This window comes from Opisthocomus hoazin, chromosome 6, assembly GCF_030867145.1.
Source record: "Opisthocomus hoazin isolate bOpiHoa1 chromosome 6, bOpiHoa1.hap1, whole genome shotgun sequence".
NCBI classification, from domain to species: domain Eukaryota; kingdom Metazoa; phylum Chordata; class Aves; order Opisthocomiformes; family Opisthocomidae; genus Opisthocomus; species Opisthocomus hoazin.
In genome coordinates, this window is record NC_134419.1 from 29,544,518 (window position 1) to 29,562,230 (window position 17,713).

Sequence of the window (17,713 nt, forward strand, 5' to 3'; positions counted from 1 at the left end):
CCAAGGAGATTCAGGGTTCAAGCTTCAGCTTTCCCAGTATTCATGACACAGATGGAGTAAACAGTTCATTGAGCTTCATATAGGGTTCCTCCCCTTCCTCCTCATGAAAGCTGGAGGTAGGCATTTTTGCATTTTTTTACTTAAACACAAAGTCTGCAAGCCAAAAGAAGCACCTTTCCAATTGCTTGCAGCATTGATCACACAAATAATCTCAGAAAATGGGCTATGGACACTAAGAATAAAGCTGTTTCATGTGAGCTGCTTTGATTCTTTTAGTTATCCATTACACATAAAAGTATTATTGCCTAGCCTGCCAAGCGAAACAGACTCATTACTAGCATTTTAAAGCAACCCTCCAAATAGTTACAACTCATTGTTTACAAGGATTATTGGGTAAGCCTAGAAACGCTGAAATACTGTCAACAGGACTAAGAGTAAATCTAGCAATCAAATCTTTTAGCATACGCAGGAAATGACGAGTCAGACTAGCACAAGACATGTCTGAAGGGCTAAAAATGCAGAAATTATTTGCTTACCATAATCTTCATCAAAGAGTTCTTGTCGTTCAGACTGATACTGAGAATCAGCTATTTCTTCATACTCTTCCACCATGCTAGTACCAAATACCCTATAAACAAAGTTTTAAAATAAAAACCTCATATCAGTCTATTAATAATGTGATTACGTGACATAATTGACCATTAGATAAGCAATATTAACATTTTGTAATATGTAGCTAATAATTAGATAAGTAATAATTGCCTTCACTTAACCAAGATCAAGCAGCAGCTATGCTTATTTTCTCACACCTGTATCTACAAAGTCCACTGCATGCTTTCAAGTGCTGCACCAAACATAATGCTGGTTTTAATTCTAGTACTTCCAATGAGACTTTTCCTCCTTTTTAAATTGAGCTCGTACCTAGACTTCCTTGTCTTAAGCCCTCCATGAGTTCTACCACCTCCTCTTCCACTCCATCTTTGACTAACTTCAGGAGTATCTATTCATGACTACCTCACTTTGCATGCTATATTCTTTGACCTGCTCTGCCAAAATAAAATCCATCCAATATAAAGCAGTCTCTTCAACTGAAAATATGGTTTGGCTTACAAAACCAGAGTTCCCAGGTTCAAACCCTGACCTAGCTTTGGCAGGAGAATTGAAACTGTTTTTCAGGAGCAGTACAGAGGCTGATTATTCTCTGAACTACACACGCAGTTGTTCTCATTTAGATGTTCCAAGCATTACTAACCACATGTACCTGGGGTGCTATGCAACACAGCAGCTTCTCAAAAGCACTCACAACACCTACTCTTTTTAGTTCACCCACTTGTTCCTTGTTTTGCTTGGTCAGCCTTGAAATGCTCATATCCTCCTGTAAGGCTGCTCATGCTCCTGTTTCCTAACACCCCCCTGCAAATACACGCTATTCCTTACATACTGGAGAACCAAATCAAAAGATTCAAGCCTTCTTTACATAGATGTGAAGCATGCTACGCAGCAGGTAGTTTAGGCTACAATTCACAGTATTTCCAAATAACTTCCATAAACTGAAAACTAGAATTTGCTGCCCAACTATTATCAAAACACACTAACCCTCGCTGGAAGAAGGCAGAAAGGCAAAGCAAAACACTTGGGATATTACCTTATAAGACTTAAAGGACAAAAATGTTCTGATCCAAAGTGCGATATCAACTCCACCTAAAGAATAAAAGGTACTTAAAATAAAACTCCAAAGGCCCACAGAGTGCACAGTTCATTTAACATACATCCAACCTTGAAACTGCAAGTTTTGTTTACTCAAGGGATTCGTAGATTTCCCACAACAGAAAAGACTCTGAAAGATTTGTTCTTGCCATGCATTAAAGTGCTGAGCAGCAGCAGAGAACACCCCAAGCCCCACACATTCATCATTTCAAAAGAAGAGGTTGCTAACCTTTATGTACTTGATGAACATCTGAAGCAAGAGAAAGGAAAAGAAAAAAAAAAAAAAGGATGTCAGTACAAAGGCTGAACACATGCCACAGGCAACTACAGATTCCTGTTGTTTTTAATTCAGTACTATAAATGCCTAAGAAGACAAGTTATGAAGGATAAAGTTGCCATACTACTTCATCTGCCTTAGGTAGCAAGATTTCATTTAGCCTTCGCACATTGCAGACAGAAGGTAACATGCAACAAGCCTTTTATTAATGAACTTAACAAATCATTCAATTTTTCTAGGCAGCATGACTGCAGACAGAATACTGAAGTGTGTTAAATTTAAGTGTGTTTTTTCCCCTTAGAGCAGATTACAGAAAGTGACTGAAAAAGGGAAAAAACCCTCCGTAGCATGCACTTTATGCCCTGCTGCCGCAAGTGCAGTATAACATACTTTGATTTAGACAAGTACCACTGGAAGAAAATGTAGAGAGCATCTGAAGATACATTTAGAAGCTTCAGTCAGTGTACTTCTAGTGAGAACTTGACTGCACACTGATATTTATTTAATCTAAACTAATTTGCAAGTGTAGAATGCATTTATTAAACCACTGCATAGACACTACCAATGAGGGACTGTACTAATTTGCAAGTGAGATCAAGACAACTACTCCCCTAAAAGCACTCTAAAAAAATTTTCCGTTATTTTTGATACAAGTTCATGACGCCACTTCAGAAATCACTTTTTGAAAAATTTTTTGGACTCTTCTTCTGTAGACTAGGTACACTTGGAACTTGCTTACTTTTTGTGATAATAAAGTAAAAACATCGCAAGAACAACCCTTTGAAAGTTTTACCATACTACATTATTCAAGGCAGAACACTGTATCCTCCAAGGGATTAAGTGCTGAAGCGTCTATCAATTCCGCAACTTCAGTGACAAGCAAGATTCCAGCTACCTTAAGGCATTAGTTCAGCCAGAAAGCAGAATTAAAAATAAATGAAACCTTTATCCTTTGACTCACGCAGAATTTCTGGGCAGAGAGGTTAGATAACTATCATTCATAGCTACTTCCTCATGAAAGCACAAATTGTAATTCAGTAGCACAAACCAAATTTTTCTTTTTTGAAGGCACCATAATTGGAAGATAACACATCACTGAAGAGGATCTAGAAGTCTGTATTTTAAACTTCCACTACGTCCCAATATTTTCACAAAATCTTTTATCCCAGTCCAAGTACTACATTATTTATGGAGTTTTACTCTCTGAGTCTCCTGAGTAAAGACAGCTTGCTGCAAGTTATTTTGAAGGCACAGAGATCATGGCAAGTGCTCCAGTAGCAGTAATCCTAAATAATTTGCACAAGTCGCAGTTAGGATTGAGTAACAGCAAAACTGCACTTCAACTCTATTGATGAGAATCAGAATTCCAATGGTTTCTCTTTCAGATTCACTTAAAGCTGTACAGCAGAATACAGCACCAAAGTATCAAGAATATGCATATTCTGATCTATGCTCCAGGGAGAGAGTGTGTGTGTATATATACAAAAAGCAGACACAGCCAAGGGACACAACAGGTTGATACTTTTAATCTCACAGTCAGGAGACAGTTGATTAAGTCAAATAGAACAGAACGCTGTCTGGATCTTTCTTTATTCAGATAGCAACTAACTATGTATTTGGACACAAGGTAATAGGTGCTTCCCAACAACCTCTCAGTCACCACCCTGAGCAAAGTAACCTACTCCCAATTGTGTGGAAAGGGTTTAGTACGTGGCAAATCACACGAGGGCCACTAACGAAACTAGTGCAATTAATGGTAAAGCACGCTTTGATAACATGTTTCTCTGGATGCTCTGTTGCACAGGGTAAATGCAGCAAACCTTTCCTTTCCTGAGAAGCATGGATGCTTTTACAGGGTTAAGTTACCTTAACATATTTTGCATACATCTGTTCATCCAGAGGAAAGCTTTGGACATTTCTCTCATCTCTAGCATGGAAAGTACCTAATTTAATCCATTTGTTTGTTGGATACCTAGAAAAAAAACAACGAAGACAGCTAATGAAACGCAAGAACTTGTGGTTTACAGACATTTGCTGAAGTTTCTCAAAATGCCTTTTCACAGAAAAAATAAATAACTTTTTTTTCAGTTGCAAGATAGTGGCAATGTATTTTTAATGGAAAGAAGAGTTACAAGATAAGGCTAGTCCGAACACTAAACCTCAGCAGTACCTCTTCACACACTTAAAACAGTGTGCAAGCCCCTGAAGGGCGAAACCCTGTAACTGATCCAATTACTGAAATTCAGCTAGCCTACAGCAGAGTTTCTGGAACTGAGAAAAGTCGCCTCGGATGAACACTGAAGATGACACATGAGTGATAGGTTGTAAATATTATTGTAAGCAAGCAGCAAAAAACTGTGAGCAAAGCAGAGTTAGAACTAGGCAACAGACCAAGTGTTGAAAATCAGAATCTACATGCTTTAAGCACTGAAAAGAAAGTGAGTTTTTTTGATGCACTGTGTGAATGTCTCCTCTTTCACATACCAGAACAATCTGCTCACTCCAGGAAAGCAGTAGGGGTACAACATTGCCTAAAACACGATAAAGCCACCCTTTAACCAGCCATTCAGCCAACCAGTAGTATTCTTACCCCTTCCAATTCCACAATAGTGTACTACTACTTTATTTTTTAACATAATTTGTTTTATTTGGGGGTTTTTTTTTGGGGGGGGAGGGGAGGAGAACGGGACGCATGACGGGGACAGGCAGCATTCAGCACTGAAGACAGCTTAAGCCACGTGAAAATGGTCTCAATGACAAGGGAAGAGACAGCCTACAACCCCAGTGGCATTCTGTTAAGGCATGATCTTTTTATGATCTGTCATCCTCTCCCCAGCTACAATAAAACTTCTACGGCTTCACTGCTATTTTTCAATTAATTTTTCCTTTTCGTTTTGGTGGCAAATAAAAAAAATACAGGAAGCATGGAAAGAACACAAACCATGTCTTCTAGGACTTCACAGTTGACTTTCCATGGAAAAAAAAATGCTAGTAACTGATAACGCACACAAGAAAGTCCATGGGCTTTTCCAATGAACTACACTTTGCACAATTAACAGGAATACACAGACCGTGTTTTATGAAGTCATCCATCTAATAATTATTTCATTTCTCATTCAGAAGGGCAGGTTTTGATAACGTACCTGTCACTAATAGACACCAGAAAGTCTTTAGGAGTGGAAGAGAATAATTCATGATTTGCAATGTCAAGCTGCTTTACTTGGACTGGTTCACAGAGCTCGATAACAAACCTTGAAGATGAAAAGGAAATTACTTTTAAAAAAACACTTTTCCTTTTACAGTTACAATCCTCAGTCCTTCACCTTGTTACTGCATCCTTCACTGGGTATAAAAGAACACTACAAAAATGTTGTACAAGAAGCAGGGATCACTCGTTGCTCCCTTCAAAATCACTAGTGACATTTACCTGCATATCTAGTTTAGTAACTCTAGATAGCACCTGCAGCTACAAAAGCTTCACCCGTCTTGTACTCAAAGGCAAAAAGTCACAGCACTAAAAAATAAGGACAGCAAACACCATTTAAACCACACCTGAAATACCAGTTAGTACACGCTAAGTGCCAATCATGTGTCCTACAATTACATGACAGCTGGAGAAAGAACTAAACATCTTTACTTGAACACTCACTGCTTTCTCTTCTGCAAGGTTATAACCAAGCAAAACCTACAAATACTAAAGTCATTCCCCTTAAGCTTACTTCTATGGGGGACACAGTGTCCACTACTAAATCCGTCAAAGTTCCTTACACACACGTCAGGCAGAGACACACCAAGGTCACGGCAGTCCCACGGGATACATACAGCCCCACCGCGATGGAAAACCATAACCACTCCTGTCATACACGCAAATCCCAGCAACCTACCAGATTTTAGTACTGCAAGGATTTAGCATATAAAGGTCCATGTTTTCCATCAAAATAGCTGAAGTGCTCTGCATAAAGGACAGAATTAGTATTTTAAATTGTATGGTTGACAATCATGCAGCACCAAGGGTTTTTCCCCCCTCTCCCCCAGAATAAGTTTGATGTTAGTTACATAGACTAACAGCAAGTTTCACAACATTCTAAGCAACGTAATATACAGGAGACAGTGTGCTATACTACTTTTGGGCAATCACAGATTATTTACTATGGTAAGCTGTTTAACACAACTTTGTTCAATTTCCGTACTGAGTAAACTCTGCTCCCCCTTCCAAATTCACTTAGAGATGTAAACTACAGCAATCCCTCTTAAAACAAGGGACAGATCACAGTTTAAGTTCAATTCTTGTAAATCAAAAGTCACAATAAACCCAAACAACAAAAATTAAAGATTACTTTGGAAATTGGTACTCAGTTTTAAATAAGTGTACTTTGTACTACTTCTTGCATAAGGGTAAACTGAAGTGATGTACACTAATAATCACCAAATGCTTACCTTCGCCTCTGGATTTGCTGCCAGAATTTTGGCACCACACTCTACAGAGGCATAGTTATTTCTGTTTTTCTGGACCTTCTTTGTGGAATGCTGCCCACCAACAGCAGAAGGGTGCATTGACTGACCTAGGAACAAGATGATATTGCTACTGTAACAAGCCACACAAACAGTATTTTCACTTTCAGTGAACTTCTGCTCACCACTTTTATATAAGAAATGCTATCAATTATGTAGTTCGAGTAGAAAAATGAAGTTCCAGACTGCATATCACAATCCGACAGTTTCACTATTTAAATTTGAGACAAGATGGAAGTACTCTGTATTAGACCAAACTAATTCTGAACTTACTCTTTTCTTTCTCCACTTCCATCACTTTCTTCTTCCATTCATCAAATGTTGGAATGTCTCCAGGGTCCTTTGGAGTTATCACTGACGTAGGGTCAATTTCTCCTGTTTTCTTATACTCTTTCTGCAAAGGAAAGAGCCACCAATTGTGAATATTTTTCAGGACCAACAATGAAAATAAACATGAACTTGAGTGCTTTAAAAAAAAAAAAAAGCAAGCAGCATGGTCTCATCAAGTCAACAGCTGACACATCATTTGAACCCATGTGAAAAGCCTAGCACCAAGGTAAGCTCACGAGCATCACAGTGATGATTTCCACCCAGAATCAGAGATTCTTTTACTGAGATGCTGGTACTTTTTGTGGCTAAACTAATACATGTTAAGTAAAACATAAGAATTCTATCTCCAAAAACATCTGCTTTTTCCTCAAGATTTTTGCTTTTCCTCCTCCTAAGGAGAAAAAGTTTCCCTGTAGCAGAAACCTTCAAATAAGAATGCTGGCCATTCCAGAGGTCCCCTGGAGTTTTTGAACACCTTAAAAACAGCAGAATGAGAAATTACTGAAAAGTGGTTTATTTAATGTTTAATGATCAAAGAAATAATGTTTTGGACTTGCCTGACAAAGCAGCAACCCTTTTAAGTCAACCATATGCTGCACCACTTCAAGTCTTACCTTCTCCTTTGTACAAATACATTTCCAGCACACCACCAGATATGCAAAAAGCTTTTGCTAGACATTTCACATGTAGAGGTTACTTCGTAGACAGCATTTTACAGGTAGTTTCCAGTATGACTACTTTGTATGTTGACATTTTCTCTGCACTTAAAGCAAAAAGTATTTCACACATAGTTCTACAGCTGAAAGTCCTCAAAAAAAGAGCCACACACACATTATTTGGACAAAAGTGACAGCAGAATTCTTCACATGATTACACTGCAACAGAACTTTATGTGGCATAGTGATCCTCCTTGGACTATGACCAAAGTGGTAAGTCAAAAAACTGACAGAGCAAACAATTCCAAATCATGCTCTGTTTAACTATGACATCATGCCAATGCTGTATTTATTTAAATTGTAGTCTTTAAATCATAAATACAGAAAATCTTGTGGGTTTTTTTTAAATAATGGTTTACACCAGGTTGTTTATAGTAAGTGCTTTAGAAGACTCCTCCTGACTGCACGTCATTATTTTAAGGCACACTGTACTTTGCTCAACGATCTCAGGAAAAACCTCCTAGTTTTAAGTGTTACCTAAGTTATTAGTGACAGTTTAAATTGGATCCTAAAGTAGCAAAAAATATTATTGCCATGGCCTTCGTCATCTTTTACTTATTTAAAAAATGTAAGCTTTAGGAAGTGCCTCACAGCAAGTACATAAAAGCAGTCATACAGTTAAGTATAAACGACCTGTCTACCTAGGTAACTAACAGTGGCCAAATAAGATGCCTAGGAAAGGATAAACACACACCACTCATTCTGTATTTCCTCCAGCTGTCATCATTGCCTCTAGCTGTCTGCTTGCTGCTCATGAACTTCCTGACTCAGTCAAGATTCAGCCCTCAGACTTCTCTTCTACAAGCTTAGCTGGACCATGCAACCCCCTGCCTTCCCCCCTCTTTTTTATTTTTTTAAACCCATGTAAAAAAAATCATCATCCATAGTATCCCGTGGGAAATCCCAGCTTAACAATCTGCTACATGACAAACATTTCTTATGGATTCTGCTCCAGACAGTTTTATATAATTTCCCCAAGTCTTGTATTTGAAGACTCTTAGCTCAGAAAAACTGTTCTGTGCCAGTGGATCAACCTTGCTGCCCTTTTCTCCCAGTTTATCACGCGCTTGTTGAGATGGCAATATCAGAACCGCACACAGTGCTCAAAATGTGAGGGCTGTACATTTCTACAGTGGCAATCAGAAAAAGTGATGGATCTCACCATCTTTCATAATGGTGACAACCTAGCAGGAGACATTAGGCTCTTGTGTGTATCGAGCGGATACCAGTACTGCTTACCTCCCTTTTCACCTCCCTTTTTAAGTTCTCCGAGGCATTCAGAGCAGATTTTTGCTCCTCTGCCTCCTTTTCAGCTGCTGAAACTTTTGACTCAAACTCAGATTTTGTCTTCTTTCCCTTGCCATGTGAAGATGATATGTTCTCTATATGTTGACCTGCAAGGCTGAAAGTTTTAAGAGTATTAGAACCTATGAAATGATGACATTTCCAGCCATATGCAATATTAAACACACAAATATACAGATAAGCAAGCACAGACAAAATGTTTGTTGCAAGATCAGGACAGAAAAGAACAATTACCTTTAAATTATTCAGACTCACAACCTACTTCAATACTCACCTTTCTGGTGGACTGACAAGAGAGGAAGGCTCACTCTGAGGGTCAGCCTCAAGTGTCCCACCAATATCACAGTCAGGTTCTGACTGCTCAGCTTCACTAGAGCTGACTACAGGGATATCAGCACGGGAATTTTCTATTGCACTGAAGGGAAAGAAACAACATGCTTTTTACCCTTCTGATAACACAAGTAAATCTGCTAAACAACCACTCAACTAAAGACATTTGAAAGTTTTAAAAAAGCAACAGTCTGGCAGAAATAATTAAGAAAAGAAGAATGAAGTATGCTATACTTGTGGAACTGCATTCTCAGCTGTACCCATGCAAGAACGGAATTTCCTTTGCCAGACTGTTTGTCTCTGCAAAGGAACACAAAGCTAGCTTCTCATCTCCCAGAACTCTCCTCTAACATCTTACCAAACACTGCAATGGATAATTTTCCCCACCATAACTACAAATAAAGAACAGCTTCAGAGTTACCTGACTGCCAGCAATTTCCTCTTTCAACACAGGAATCCAACACAAGACCAAGTCCATCACTAAAAGCTCCTAACATTCTTAAGTCAATGGCAGCAGTCAGAACAGAACTTGGCTAAAACTAGAGCAGAAAAGGGGTGGCATGAAGATAGATAGTAGAGCCAGCCAGACTTCCTTTCCACTATATTTTTTTTTTTGCTAGTATAATAAAAATGAGCTAACCCAGTAGACCATTATCCAAGCTCCACCAACAGCCTGAACTAGCTAATCTGCCCACTGCTTTCCTCCTTCTCTCCCAGAAAGGCTGAACACACCACATTAGACAAATCCTAAGGCAAACACTGGTAAGAAAGCCTCCTTATATGCTCTTTAGGAATGATGGAATGGGTGGGGAGGAGAAGATGGACAAATAACACCCTTCAGGTGATAACTTCTGTGACTGTCCTCTCTTCTCCAGTACAGGCATGATTTTCATATTGATCTAGAAGGCTATAAACCACGTCTAAGTAAAAGCTTTATTCTGCCTCCTAAAATTCAACATAAGCTTTCTTCAGTGCCAGCAGCAAACCAGGTTAATCCAATATCATGATACAGAGCTGCCAAAACACAAACAGCACATCAGCAACTTAAAAGGGAATCTTTCCAGTTCTCTGACTGCTGCAATTATCAACAGAAGCAGCTGCAACAAACCCAGGGAGCCCATTTTAGTACCTTTCATAAGCTAAAAGTTCCCACAGTATCAAACACAAAACTCACAGGTATTCAAGACTTTTTGCTATGTAGCAAAATCTCATAAATGCTAGGAACACAAGGATTTATTAGCTACAAACGGGAAGCAGTTTCTCTGAACACCCCAAAACACACACATCTGAGATGCACATAGTTTAGCTCTGCATGCAACACCTGAATGACTGAAGCAAGGTTGACCACTACACTCAAAATTAAAAAGCTCCACATATTCTTGATCTTAGTGGATAGACAACAATAGAAATAATTGTCAACTGAATAAAATACAGGGTAAGTATGAACTTAAGAATACCCTGATATCAGGGGTGTACCTGACTGGCCTCAGGTCAGTAATTTTGGCAGAAGGCGAGTATCATGAGTCTAAAAGCTATAGCGCTCCCTCTCCTTTGGGTACTTTCATTTGTTAGTAGCTCTGCCTGAATTTTTAAAGTGCATTACCAAGCTCACTTTGCATGGCAGCTGCCTTTACTTCCAGCCAGAAGAGAAGCTCAGATTATTTTTCAATAAGTTTTCCCCAGATTAGGTCTGGATAGAAATGCTAGAATCAGTGCTGTCCTAAAAAAGATTAATTGCAAAAAGTAAAAAAAGTTTGGAATAAAATTACTTCCAGAACATTTTGACTACAAGGTCCTGCTCGAATATCAGACCAGTAACACCTCAGGGAGCCGGATTTTGTTACACTGATGAGAATCAGCACCTAAAACAGGAAAAACGCTCTCTCAAGATAACAAATGCAACTGAGTCTTTCTAAAGATCTTGTTTAACTATGGAGTTATCCAAACCAGCTGTAGTCAATCTGTACAAAAACAGACCACCTATTACTATTTAAAATTAAACTGAAGTTTGAAATAATGTATAAACATGCATCTCCTATACTCTTCCTACCCTTGACTCCTGTAAATGGTACTGGTGTCAGAAGACTACCACCAAGCACTAACTAATACATCAGGTGCTCCAAAACAAGTTGTCCATTTTCATTTGTTTCACAGTTCAAGCCTTCAGAGTTCATCACTCTAGCATTCCCCAGCTATGACAGCAAGAGTATTTTCAACAATTAGAAGATGCCAAGCTGAATGTTCAAAAGATAATAAGATCCTGAATCTCCTTCTAAGACCTGACAATAGCAGGACTTACAACATGTTACACAAGCAAATCAGTACAGTAGTCCACAAAAGGTATAAAAAGAAACATTCTAAAACTACATTCCAGTTTTGCTTTCTAGAAACTGTGAATTTGGGAAGGTTGATTTTCGAAGACTTGCAATTAAAAAGACAATGTGCAGTACCAAAAGGTGCTTAAGCATTAGCCCTAGCAGACTAGGCAAGACCAGTAAGCAGACAAGATTTCCAGACCTTTTCTATGGTAAAGAAAATAAATTTGGTAAACCACAAAAACCGGACTCTTAAAAAAAACCCGAAACACCCAAGAGCAAGTCTACTTCATTTTTAACGCGTTGAGTTTTTATCTACCAAAATATTACATCTTTATCAACAGACAAGCAAAAGAGTCTATTCCCTTTTGCACACGTTAAAAAGCCTAGGAGCATTTTCTGAAGGTACCTAGAAGTACATACACATGAATTTCCATACCACAGTTCACATTTCATAGCACAGCATTCCACAAAAGATGGGAATCAAAATTAAGCACATCAACTTCTGCAGACTGCCTGCAACAGAGGCAGCTCTGCAATACACTAAGTACCAGAATTACGAACTGTCTTGATTGCACTTACACTACAATTTGCCATTTCATCAGAAGTCTCTTAACATCAGAACTTATTTAAGACCGCTCTGTTGTAAGTCCTGGAATAAAATGCTGCAAAGTTCTTCCTTAACTGAAAGCAAAGGCCATCGCTGAGGCAGCCTTGATGCTTGCTGTCACAGATGTGAAACCACATTTGTGAAGGGCAGAAATCCTCATGGTAAAGACCTGAGGGCTTTTATACAGTACAGATCATCTAGCACATAAAAGACATCAGAGTTTTTCTGTCAGTGCAGCAGCTTAGAAACTGGTAACAGCAACAGTATGACACTTCATGCAAGTACACAACTCTCAAACCCCACACTGAGTAAATGATGGCATATTCCATTAGCACTAACACCATAAACCACAGTACAGCAATAGAGTCGTGTGTAGCAATCTACCTTATCCCTACCAAACCTGAAGAGGTAACCCTTTTAGCAACATCAGATTTAAGTAGTATTCTCTCCAGGACTAAAACAGTAAAACTGAAAACGCTTACTGGGTCTGTGAGGCTGGAGGTATCTCTGAGGTAGGTGAACTGGAAACATTTTCAGTGCTTGCAACTGTGCTAGACAGAGCTTTGTTTACATCTACTGAAGGTGGAGTCTCGGCTTCAGGCCGGCTTGCTTCACTCATTTCTGTAGTCTGTGAAGACATCACAGACAAACACACGTTCTTCAAAACTTGAATAGGAAAAGCACTCACACAATAACATCTATCTAGTATGGAATTTTAACAGTTCAGTAGTTCAGATTTCTGTCATCAATGAACCTGAAAACCACACAGCAAGACAGTTAAGAAATACATTTTCTTTCTTCACAAACCTAGGTGGTATTCAGTGCTATAGGGCTATATTGGGACAGTTGCAGCACTCTTTCAAAGTCCGCAATAATAGTGTAAAAATATTAATTGGAGAAGGCATGTACTACAGCTTCCTCGACCATGCATTTCTATAAAGAGACAGCCATGAGAAAATAAGCTTGAATATTTCAGCAACTGAAATAAATGGTTCTATTTGCATTCTTCATTACAACAAAATTTACTGTTTTCATCCTATGTTTAATTTTGGGGAAGACTTTCAATTTCACTGCTCCAACGGAGGTCCAAAAGTCTACTCCATGTTGTAACTGAACAAAGCGATAAATTGCTTATCATTTCTGAGAGTCTAGTAGTCTTGAGTGTTATTTATTCCAGGTCTTCAATTTTCATTGCATAACATAATCAAAATAAGGCTCTCTAAATCTGGAAGAGTACATAACCACTGAAACAAGTCAGATTAATAGTATTTTCTACTGATGCAAGTTAAACAAGAGCCTCTGGCCAACAGCTGCACTACTCCATTGGAGTCATCTAACTGAACATGCAGAGGTCTGGAATGTTTTACTATAGAATTACATATCTAAACCACGCAATACATATTCAGAAGTATGTCCTGTGTATGTTGTCTTGTAACCTACAAAACAAAAATAAACATCAAATTATCTTTAACAGTGGGCTTCATAACATTTAACACCGAGCACTGACTTAACGGTATTAATCATACATACAACTGAAACACAATCCTTTTTCCATTTTACCAAGGGCAATGAGACTGACAGCAGCCATGCAGAATCAAAGCTAAAACACACTGCAACAATCACCAAGTCTGATCTACATAAAAGACCTCAGTGAGAAGCTTTTGTGTTTTATCTATCAAGAGACAGACACACTTATAACTTCCAATTATCATTTATCTTGGAAAAATCTATTTAGTCAATACCTACAAATGTTAAATTACCCTTATTATTACTTACACACATGTGAAATGCAAAATCTGTTAGCTCACATTTTTGCCTTTATTGGAAACATGTATCTGACAGCAACCCTGAGCGCAAGTGAAATGTGATCAGTGGTTACTACGAGCTTTAGATAACCACAATGAAAGACTGAAATCCAAGAAGCATATGAGGAGTGTATGGAGACAGTGAATGAAATCGAAGTCTTGCCTGGTCAGTTTTTGTGAAGTCATCAAGTAGCTCTTCCGTAGAGTAACTCCGTGTACTTGAGTCTGCACGCTCAGACTCCCGTATGGAACCAGCCTCTTCCCCCTAGTACATTAAAGGTAAAAAAACAGTAAGTATGCAGTACTGCAGGCCTTCTGTTCTAGTAAGAGGAGTTACCTTTGCTACCGACTGAATAATACTACCTCTACAACCACCAAAGTATCAATAAGAAGTTAAGCTACATGAATCTTCCGAGCCACTGCCCACGTATGCTTAAAATCTCATCTATAAAAAGACTACAGTAAGTTAAAACAATTCAGTTAAAACTTCGCAGCAAAGACCATGCTGGCATCGTCTTAAATCGTTCAGTTTGTGTGCTAAGGGAAGTTCATCATTCTGCTATGACTTCCCATGTTGGCAAATCCTCCCTCCTGGCTGGCCAAAACAGCAGGAAAAAAAAAAAAGAAAAACCTACGATATCTTGCAGCAGACAATCATTAAAAAATAAACACTTGCCACATTTCAGCTGCATCAGTCTTATGAGCAGAACTAGAATAATTTCACAGGTCTGCTGTAACCTTTTCAAGCAACTTTCTCTTTGACAGCAAAACATTTATAATAAGGTGCACCGAATTCTCAAAGTAAAAGAGAACAACACTTGAGAAAAAAAAAAAAAGGTTTAAAGTCAGACTGTAAAACTAAAAAGAATTTACTTGCCCCTCTGTTATAGTTTAGCTGCGGCCGGCAACAAAAGCACCACGTGGCCACCCCCCCCAACCCCGGGGTGTGGAGGAGAATGGAAAGAACCAGACAAAAACTGGTGGGTCGGGATAAGGGCAGTTTAACAGAACAGCAAACAGAGGGAACAGCAGCAACAACGATACCGATAAGGAGAAAACACAACACAAACCGCACAACCCAGAGTGCCGCCCTCCACGACCGCTGCTGCACGCTCCCTAGCCATGAGTTCCCGCCACCCCACTCCCCCCCACCAGAACCCAGCATGACGGCACATGGTATGGAATGCCCGGCTCTGTTTGGCCAGGTGGGGTCAGCCCACCCGGCTGTGTCCCTTCCTGGAGTCCGGTGAAAATTAACCCTGTCCTGGCCGAACCCAGGACATTATCCACCCCTTATTCCATACCATCTACCTCATGCCCAGGCCCCCCATTGTCCAGTTGATCACCACCACTTCTCCTGTCTCCAGATATCATTCCCTTAGTCTATGGATCATCACTCTAAAGTGTCCGTTGAGTTCATTTAATGCATGACTTCAGGCTCCATCTGTTGTAACGGTCTTCTGCGGCAGGAGAGGTGATGTGTGGTGATGGGCAGTCACTTGCTGCATCCGGAGCTCACAGCTGATGTATCTGGTGCGGCCCGTGCCCACAGTCTCCAGGAGATGTTGATCTTGATGAAGTTGCTGGGTGCCAGTTGTTGAAAACCAGGTCCAGTTCCATCATCGCTGTGCTCTGTTAGGTTTTCATCAAAAAGTCCATCCTTCTTTAATCTGGATGATTCTTACTATGATACTACTGATACAACATATAACAATTATAACAGTGATAACAGACAGTGACAGGGTTATTTAACAATTAACTTTATACAATTTATTCATTGACTGTTCTCACCCAAAATCAAATCCCCATGAGGTACACATCAGACTTCCCCATCCTTCCGCATTACCCACCAGGTACACCCAGGTCCTTGAGCAAAAGCAATGCCGCGGACGGGCTTGCCTTTGCCCGAGGCAGGACTAACCCAAACCGTCTTCCCTAACATGTTCCGCATGTGCACTACAGGGACTTTATCCCCTTCTATGGGGCGCTGAGGTTTTGACTGGGCAGGACCAGCCCGGTTGGTGGATCCCCTGGTGTTAACCAACCAGGTGGCCTTTGCTAAATGAGTATCCCAGTTTTTGAAAGTCCCACCCCTCATTGCTCTCAAAGTGGTTTTTAGCAGCCCATTGTACCGTTCGATCTTTCCCAAGGCTGGTGCGTGGTAGGGGATGTGATACACCCACTCGATACCGTGTTCTTTGGCCCAGGTGTCTATGAGGCTGTTATAAAAGTGAGTCCCGTTGTCTGACTCAATTCTTTCGGGGGTGTTGCCACAGGATTTGTTTTTCCAGGCCCAGGATGGTATTCCGGGCGGTGGCATGGGGCACAGGGTAGGTTTCCAGCCATCCGGTGGTGGCCTCCACCATTGTGAGCACATAGCGCTTGCCTTGGCAGGTTTGTGGCAGTGTGATGTAGTCAATCTGCCAAGCCTCCCCATATTTATATTTTAGCCATCGTCCTCCATACCACTGAGGCTTTACCCACTTGGCTTGCTTGATTGCAGCGCATGTTTCACATTCATGGACAACCTGTGCGATGGTGTCCATGGTCAAGTCCACCCCTCGGTCATGAGCCAGTCGGTATGTCGCGTCTCTTCCTTGGTGGCCCGAAGTGTCATGGGTCCACCAAGCTATAAAGAGTTCACCCTTATGTTGCCAGTCCGGATCCACCTGAGCCACTTCAATCTTAGCAGCCTGATCTACCTGGTGGTTGTTTTGATGTTCCTCAGTGGCCCGACTCTTAGGGATGTAGGCGTCCACGTGACGGACTTTTACAGCCAACTGCTCCAGCCAGGCAGCAATATCTTGCCACAATGGGGCAGCCCAGATAGGCTTGCCTCTGCGCTGCCAGTTGTTCTTCTTCCACTGCTGCAGCCACCCCCACAAGGCATTGGCCACCATCCAGGAGTCGGTGTAAAGATAGAGCACTGGCCACTTCTCTCGACTGGCAACGTCTAAAGCCAGCTGGATGGCTTTCACCTCTGCAAACTGGCTTGACTCACACCTTCTCCCTCGGCAGTTTCCGTGACTTGTCGTGTAGGGCTCCATACAGCAGCCTTCCACCTCTGCTGCTTCCCCACAATGCGACAGGACCCATCCATGAATAGGGCATACTGTTTCTCTTCTTCTACCAGCTTGTTATATAGTGGGGCCTCTTCAGCACGTGTCACCTCCTCCTCTGGCGATGCTCCAAAATCTTTGCCTTCTGGCCAGTCCATGATTACCTCCAGAATTCCTGGGCGACTGGGGTTTCCCATTCGGGCGCGCTGGGTGATCAGCACGACCCACTTACTCCACGTACCATCGGTGGCATGATGCGTAGAGGGGACCCTCTCTTTGAACATCCAGCCCAGGACCGGCAATCGTGGTGCTAGCAGGAGCTGTGCTTCAGTGCCCACCACTTCTGAAGCAGCTCAAACGCCTTCATATGCTGCCAGAATCTCTTTTTCAGTGAGAGTATAGTGGACCTCGGATCCTTTGTATCCCCGGCTCCAGAACCCCAGGGGTCGACCTCGAGTCTCCCCTGGTGCTTTCTGCCAGAGACTCCAGGTTGGGCCATTCTCCCCAGCTGCGGTGTAGAGCACGTTTTTAACATCTTGCCCTGACCGGACTGGACCAAGGGCTACGGCATGAACTATCTCCTGTTTAATTTGTTCAAATGCCTGTTGTTGCTCAGGGCCCCATTCAAAATCATTCTTCTTCCGGGTCACGTGGCACAGAGGACTAACAATCTGGCTGTAATTTGGGATGTGCATCCTCCAAAACCCCACAACACCTAAGAAAGCTTGTGCTTCCTTTTTGCTGGTT

At 40.9% G+C, this 17,713-nt stretch overlaps 1 protein-coding gene across 4 annotated transcripts in view; it reads right to left on the minus strand.

Annotated features, from left to right (window-relative positions):
* The window catches only part of SUCO (SUN domain containing ossification factor), a 48,133-nt gene that overhangs the window by 13,490 nt on the left and 16,930 nt on the right, over nucleotides 1-17,713 (minus strand). For 2 of the 4 annotated variants that reach the window (XM_075422419.1, XM_075422418.1), the window contains exons 3-14: nucleotides 14,071-14,172; nucleotides 12,585-12,730; nucleotides 9,122-9,262; nucleotides 8,782-8,944; nucleotides 6,770-6,890; nucleotides 6,422-6,546; nucleotides 5,869-5,936; nucleotides 5,128-5,235; nucleotides 3,851-3,956; nucleotides 1,937-1,957; nucleotides 1,646-1,701; nucleotides 537-628 (exon numbers count right to left, since the gene is read on the minus strand). In XM_075422419.1, the coding sequence (XP_075278534.1) occupies nucleotides 537-628; nucleotides 1,646-1,701; nucleotides 1,937-1,957; nucleotides 3,851-3,956; nucleotides 5,128-5,235; nucleotides 5,869-5,936; nucleotides 6,422-6,546; nucleotides 6,770-6,890; nucleotides 8,782-8,944; nucleotides 9,122-9,262; nucleotides 12,585-12,730; nucleotides 14,071-14,172 (1,249 nt within the window). The remainder of the gene's footprint in view (nucleotides 1-536; nucleotides 629-1,645; nucleotides 1,702-1,936; nucleotides 1,958-3,850; nucleotides 3,957-5,127; nucleotides 5,236-5,868; nucleotides 5,937-6,421; nucleotides 6,547-6,769; nucleotides 6,891-8,781; nucleotides 8,945-9,121; nucleotides 9,263-12,584; nucleotides 12,731-14,070; nucleotides 14,173-17,713) is intronic. The other 2 variants (XM_075422421.1, XM_075422420.1) reach the window with 1 other exon arrangement.